We start from the raw sequence: 6906 nt of genomic DNA, 5'->3' as shown, positions 1-6906 counted from the left end.
ACTGGGCTGAGAAGGGGTTCAAGAAGGGGCTCCCTTGACATTAGGGGGACCCTGGGCATTAGGGGGGCTTGGTAATGGGGGGACCCTTGGTAATGGGGGACTTGGCAAGGGGGGACACAGAGGATTAGAGCACTTGGCTGTGGGTGCTTTTGGGCCAGTGTGGGGGGGCCCTGCACTGCTGGAGGTCTCCCCAGGTGTGTTTAAGTGAATTGTGGTTCTTCAATGATTCATGCAGTTTAATCTAAAAAAAAATAATAATAATAAAAATCAGTTTCAAGTGAGAAATATAATTTTAAAATAATATCATTTCGGTTGGAAAAGACCCTTAAGACCGCAGAGTCCGACCACAAACCTAATGCTGCCAAATCCGCCGCTAAACCGCGTCCCCAAGCGCCACGGGACTGTCTCGCGTTGCCTTTTTTCTTCTACCTTCCTCGTTTGCCGTGTTTTGAGGGCGGTGGAATGTTAGAAAACGGCCTCCCCGGGGAGCTCGGCGGCCACTTTTCGCTGCTCTGTGATCTGACGTGGATGAAACGGAGGAAGCAGGAAAACGGAACAAACTGGATCCGCCCGCGTGAGATCAGTCGGTGACTTTTTGTGGCTGCCGTAAACATGTCGGGGGAATTTCTCCTCCTTAGCATCGCGTAGTAATAAATGTAAAGCTGCACAAGCAGCGTTTGGTGGTGATTCCCCCGTCAGAAGGCAGCCCGTCCCCTGCTGTGATTTGGGGCTTCTCGTGAGTGTTTCCAGTAGAAGCAAATTGCGCTGTTTGTGTCTTTATTCTGCTGGCCATCCTGCGTGTGGAAGAGAGGAGCTCCTGCCGCTTTTAAGTAAGGTTTCCTTAAAATAACTCAGGTAGTTTTGTGCTGTGTCTTAACCATCCTCATAGGGAGGAGCTGCAAGTGGGTCGTGTTTCCTCCTTCACGGAGGGTCCCAGCTTGGATCTGGGTGCGAGAAGCTCACGTTTGTGTGTTTGAGTGTGGGTTCTGACCTTCCCCAGGTGAGTCAGTGTTGTTTTTCGTGGGGAATTGTGCAGCTTGGCCGCTGGAGGCTTCCTTGGCATCCTGCTAATGGTGCTTTGCATTTAAACAAATGCATCGACACCAATCTGCTTCCTCCGTGCTATGGTATTGTAGAGAAAGACGCAAAACTTTTGAGGATTCTGGTTTTATGTCACAAAATCGCAGACTGGTTGGGGTTGAAGGGACCTCTGGAGATCATCCAGTCCAACCCACCTGCTAACGCAGGGTCACCAGAGCAGATCACACAGGAAGGTGTCCAGGTGGGTTTGAATGTCTCAGAAAAGGAGACTCCACACCCTCTCTGGGCAGCCTGGGCCAGGCTCTGGCACCTCAAAGGAAAGAAGTTTCTCCTGATGTTCAGATGGACCCTCCTGTGCTTCGGTCTGTGCCCGCTGCCCCTCATCCTGTCGTTGGGCACCACTGAACAGAGTCTGGTCCATCCTCTGACACCCACCCTGGAGATATTTATAACCATTGATGAGATCCCCTCTCAGCTTCTCTTCTCCAGCTGAACAGCCCCAGCTCTCTCAGTGTCTCCTCATCAGAAAGATGCTCCAGACCCCTCAGCATCTTTGTGTCCCGCTGCTGGACTCCCTCCAGTAATTCCTTGTCCTTCTTAAACTGGGGAGCCCAGAACTGGACACCGAACTCCAGATGTGGCCTCCCCAGGGCAGAGCAGAGGGGGAGGACCAACGTCTCTGACCTGCTGGTCACACTTTTCCTAACACACCCCAGGGATCTTTGGCCTCTTGGCCACAAGGGCACATTGATGACTCATGGTCACCCTGTTGTCAGCCAGAACTCCCAAGTCCTCCTTCCTTCTTTGTCATTCTCTTTCGTTCTGAAGGCTCGTGGGGACCTGGGGTGATGTTGCTTTTGCAGTGTTACAGATGTGGCATAGAATCACAGAATCGTTTTGGTTGGAAGAGACCCTCGAGATCATCGAGTACAACCATTAACCCACCCCTGGCACTGCCCCGTGTCCCTGAGAATCTCATGTCCGTCTGTCCAACCCTCCAGGGATGGTGACTCCAGCACTGCCCTGGGCAGCCTGTTCCAATGCCCCACAGCCCTTTGGGGAAGAAATTGTTCCCACATCCAACCTCAACCTCCCCTGGCGCAACTTGAGGCCGTTTCCTCTGCTCCTGGCGCTTGTTCCTGGGGAGCAGAGCCCGACCCCCCTGGCTCCAAGCTCCTTTCAGGCAGTTCAGAGATCAGAAGGTCTCCCCTCAGCTCCTGTTCTCCAGCTGAACCCCCCAGGTCCCTCGGCCGCTCCCATCACACTTGTGCCCCTTGACATGACGCTTTGTCCTCCTGAGCATCTCACCAGAGCGTTGAACAACCTTCTGATGTAACTTATTCAGAGAAACTCCTGCTTAAAACACTGTGACTGTCCTATAAAGTTTCTGTAAAGAAACTCTGTGTTTACAGCTCTGTTATATTGCCATTTGCTGACTGTTTTTGCGGTCTTCTTTTGCCCAAGCAGTGTATCGATTCAAGAAAGCGCACCTCACGGCCGATGACTGCAAAGCTCTTGCGCAGAGCGCGGAAGGTTCGTCCTCCCTGACGCAGCCGTTGAGTCAAAGGAGAAGTAGAGGAGACGTAAACAGGGGCCTCCATCCCACCCCCCGCGCACAGAGACGTCACGGAGGTATGTGGAGTGTGGATATTTGGAAGTCTGGGGGAGGAAAATGCTGATATAGTGTGGAACAAAAGGGCTTCGTGTAATCCATCATCTAACTTGTGCTGAGAGGAGAGTAATGCCTGTGCAAATGGAAGAAATTGGTGAGGTTTGAGTGGTGCCTGGCAAAGCTGGGCTTAATCTTTGCAAAGTCAAGTGGTAAGAAAAAGTGTTAGCTTTGAGTATTTCCATCTATGGGGGAGCGAGTTTGCCCTCGTGTGTGTGTTTTAGTCTCTTCTCACACCAGAAATGCCTCCACGTCTCTGTTGCTGAGCTGTCAGGGAGAACAGGAGCTCTCTGGGGGGAACACTACACTCTCTGCAATTAGGGGCTATTAACGATGTGCCTCCTGCTTCTAGATGTTCTTTAGGATGCTCATTAAATAATAATGAGCTGTCTAGTTATGTAGGACCGCAAAAGTACCGTTGAGCCCTTGAAAATATATTAATGACCTTCTTTCCTGGGAGTGGGAAATGTGATGCACAACTCATAGACATGGGTCTCAAAACTGCCGAAGCCTTAGAGGGTTTTTGAGGATTGATAAGACTTTGAGCTAATCTGCACACAACAGGGCTCAGGGCTTGAACTGAAGGTGGAAGAGCTGTTTTCAAGTAGTTCGTGTTGTAGGAGGAGCCCCCAAACCGCCTCAAAACCTGTGTAAAAACAAGAGAAGCTACACAAACGTGTAGGTGAGAAGACAGGCAGAAAGCAAAGAAAAAACATCCTGAGTTATTCCTGAGTGGAAGGTGAGACTTGGGAGCATTTCAGTGTTTCCTTGGGACGCTTTGGAATCTCTCTGTACATTCTCATTTCACGGAGAATATCTGCTGGTGAGCCAGGACACCAGAGTCTTAGACTCTGCTTGTAGACACACTTTTCCATTTTCATATCGGTGATATCTTTGACTAGCTCACTGTTAAAAATCTAGTAATCTTAGAATCTAATGAAATATAGCAAGGGAAAGTGTAGAGTCTTACATCTGGTAGGAACAACCCCAGGTTCCCGTATAAGTTGGGGAATGACCTATTAGAGAGCAGCATAAGGGAAAGGGACCTGGGGGTCCTGGGGACAGCAGGGTGACCATGAGCCAGCACTGGGCCCTTGTGGCCAGGAAGCCAATGGGACCTGGGGTGGGTTAGAAGGGGGTGGTCAGTAGGTCAGAGAGGTTCTCCTGCCCCTCTGCTCTGCCCTGGGGAGACCACACCTGGAATATTGTGTCCAGTTGTGGCCCCTCAGTTCCAGCAGGACAGGGAACTGCTGCAGAGAGTCCAGCGCAGCCACCAAGATGCTGGAGGGAGTGGAGCATCTCCCGTGTGAGGAAAGGCTGAGGGAGCTGGGGCTCTGGAGCTGGACAAGAGGAGACTGAGGGGTGACCTCATTCATGTTTACAGATATCTAAAGGGGGAGTGTCAGGAGGATGGAGCCAGGCTCTTCTCGGTGACAACCAATGATATGACAAGTGGCAATGGGTTCAAACTGGAACACAAAAGTTTCCACTTAAATTTGAGAAGAAACTTCTTCCCGGTGAGGGTGGCAGAGCCTGGCCCAGGCTGCCCAGGGAGGTTGTGGAGTCTCCTTCTCTGCAGACATTCCAACCCGCCTGGACACCTTCCTGTGTAACCTCATCTGGGTGTTCCTGCTCCATGGGGGGATTGCATTGGATGAGCTTTCCAGGGCCCTTCCAACCCCTGACATTCTGGGATTCTGTGAGATGTCCAGATTTTAGGGTATCAGACATTAACAGGGGAGCTGTTCTTTTTAAGAGGCATCTTGCAAATCAGACTGACTTAAGCTATGCTAGAAATAAAATGCATTAAAACCAGGAGCAGCTGCTTGTGATTTTTTTCTTCTTCAATTTCCTCTTTGCTCAGCATCAGGATATTTTGCAGAATAGCAGCAGAGCAGAGTGAAAACTATCAGTGCTGGTAGGTTTAGTCTGCGTGCAACATGAGCTGTCTGGCTCTCAGAGAAAGGAGAAGCTGCTGAGAGCAGCGTCTTGCCAAGTTTCGCTTTCCTTTATGATCTCCAGTGCTTTTAGACATCACAGCCAGGAAATATCTGGCTATTTATCTCTTAAAGGCATCGGTCTGTCTTGTACTGTGGGAGCAGCTTCTTAGAGGCTTGGCGTTGTGACCTTAGAATCATAGAATCATTTTGGTTGGAAGAGACCCTCAAGATCATCAAATTCAACCATTAACCCAGCCCTGGCACTACCCCATGTCCCTGAGAACCTCATCGCTGTCTGTTCAACCCCTCCAGGGATGGTGACTCCACCACTGCCCTGGGCAGCCTGTTCCAATGCCCCACAGCCCTTTGGGGAAGGAATTGTTCCCAAGATCCAACCTCAATCTCCTTCTCCAGCCCCTTCCCCAGCTCCGTTCCCTTCTGTCCACTCGCTCCAGCACCTCAAGGCCTTTTTTGGCGTGAGGGGCCCAAAACTGCCCCCAGGATTGGCGGTTTGGCCTCCCCAGGTCCCAGCACAGGGACGGTCACTGCCCTGGGCCTGCTGGCCACACCAGTGCTGGTACCAGCCAGGATGCTGGTGGCCTCTGGGCCACCTGGGCACACGCTGGCTCATGTTCAGCCACTGTCACCAGCACCTTCTCATGGTGCAGAGCAATAGTTAAACCCTGAAGCTTTTTTTAAATCTTAGTGTGCTTCTCTTTTACTAGGTTAAGAACAATAAATACCCACTGGGAGCCCAACCTCAGTCTGGCACACACCAACAACTCAAGTCTCACATTTTGTTTCCTTTCTATTTCTGTTTCTTTGGCTGGTGGAAATTCCTCCCATGAAATTAGTTCTGCAGCTGTGTTCCTGTTTTAATACAGGTCTGCGGCGTTAGGTAGCTAAGGATTGTTGATCTGAGAGATTGCTATGCAGATCGTATCATAGAATCACAGAACCCCAGGTTGGAAGGGACCTCAAGGATCATCTGGTCCAACCTTTCTTGGCACAAGCCCGGTCTAGACAAGCTGGCCCAGCACCCTGTCCAGCTGAATCTGAAACGTGGCCAATGTTGGGGAATCCACCGCTTCCCTGGGGAGATTATTCCAATGGCCAATTGTTCTCATAGTGAAAAATTATCCTCTTGTGTCCAATTAGAATCTCCCCAGGAGTAACTTGTACCCATATATTTTCTAGAAGCTAGCAGAGATTTCAGATGTACATTGACAGTGCCCAGATTACGTGGACACTGCAAAGAGATGAATGTCCTTCTGCTGACTTCTATAGATTACCAGAGAAGGAAGGACAGCTCACCTGTAGTAAGCTCATAAGTCTGTGAGGAACCTGGTGGAAATAACTACCACCTTATACAACCTCTGGTCTCCTTGGTAGCTCAGGAGCAGTGCACTTTGTTCTTGTTTCTGTTGACTTCACTCATGTTCTTCCTCTTTCTGCAGGCCAAGGGCAGCAGAAGAACATCACCGATTACTTCAGGATCTCTCAGACACAACAAGTAGCTGCCAGTGCGACAAATAACAGTAAAATCAAAGAAGAGCTACCGGATCCCACGTTCACTGGACATGATGATTCATTCAGCAGCATCTCCACTGTGTCAGAGATCAGTGGTGGTTCCTCCTTTCCAGACGATGAAGACTTTGTACCAGCTCCCAGGAAAAGATCCAGAAAACGGCCTCTGTCCACTGTTCTCAAGCCAGAACACGACTTGTGGGGTGAGCCTGAGGAGAAGACAACAGTTCTTAATCCAGAACACAGCCAAATCAAGCAGGAACTTGATGATATGGACATTGAACCGGTCCCTGATAAACACTATGGACTCCTGGGGACTCGGAACTGGGAAGCGCCTCAGGGAAGTATCGACCAACTGCCAGTTGAAGTCCTGAGGAACATCTTTGCTTTCCTACCAGTGACTGATCTGTATCAGAACCTGAGCCTGGTGTGTCATAGCTGGAGGGAAATAGTCACAGATCCAAGGGTAAGGATTGGTGTAGTATCGGTTTGAGCCCGTCCTCTCTCCCGCTGCTCTGTTCTCAGTCTTGTTGCTGCATTTATTCCTGTATCTGTCTCTCTTTAAATCCCTTTTTTGTTCCCTGATGCCCACATCCTATCTTACAATGTCTTTTGCCTTTTTTGTGGTCTTCAGGAGCACAGTGGCACCTTGAGATGCCAACCTTTATCAGGAGATCAATATTGGGGTAATTTCCCTTGATGCATTCTTCATATACATCTAAAGAATCA

General features: G+C 50.0%; 1 protein-coding gene across 3 annotated transcripts in view; it reads left to right on the top strand.

Moving 5' to 3' along the window:
• Positions 1-6906, top strand: part of FBH1 (F-box DNA helicase 1) — a 31686-nt gene that overhangs the window by 677 nt on the left and 24103 nt on the right. The window contains exons 1-3 of one of the 3 annotated variants that reach the window (XM_082074999.1): positions 211-830; positions 2509-2673; positions 6108-6643. In XM_082074999.1, the coding sequence (XP_081931125.1) occupies position 830; positions 2509-2673; positions 6108-6643 (702 nt within the window). In that variant the 5' untranslated portion in view covers positions 211-829. Of the gene's footprint in view, positions 1-210; positions 831-2508; positions 2674-6107; positions 6644-6906 lie in introns of those variants that run through there. The other 2 variants (XM_082075000.1, XM_082074998.1) reach the window with 2 other exon arrangements.

Source organism: Streptopelia decaocto (assembly GCF_964273445.1).
Source record: "Streptopelia decaocto genome assembly, chromosome: 1".
NCBI lineage: Eukaryota > Metazoa > Chordata > Aves > Columbiformes > Columbidae > Streptopelia > Streptopelia decaocto.
This window is presented reverse-complemented; position numbering and strand designations above follow the sequence as displayed.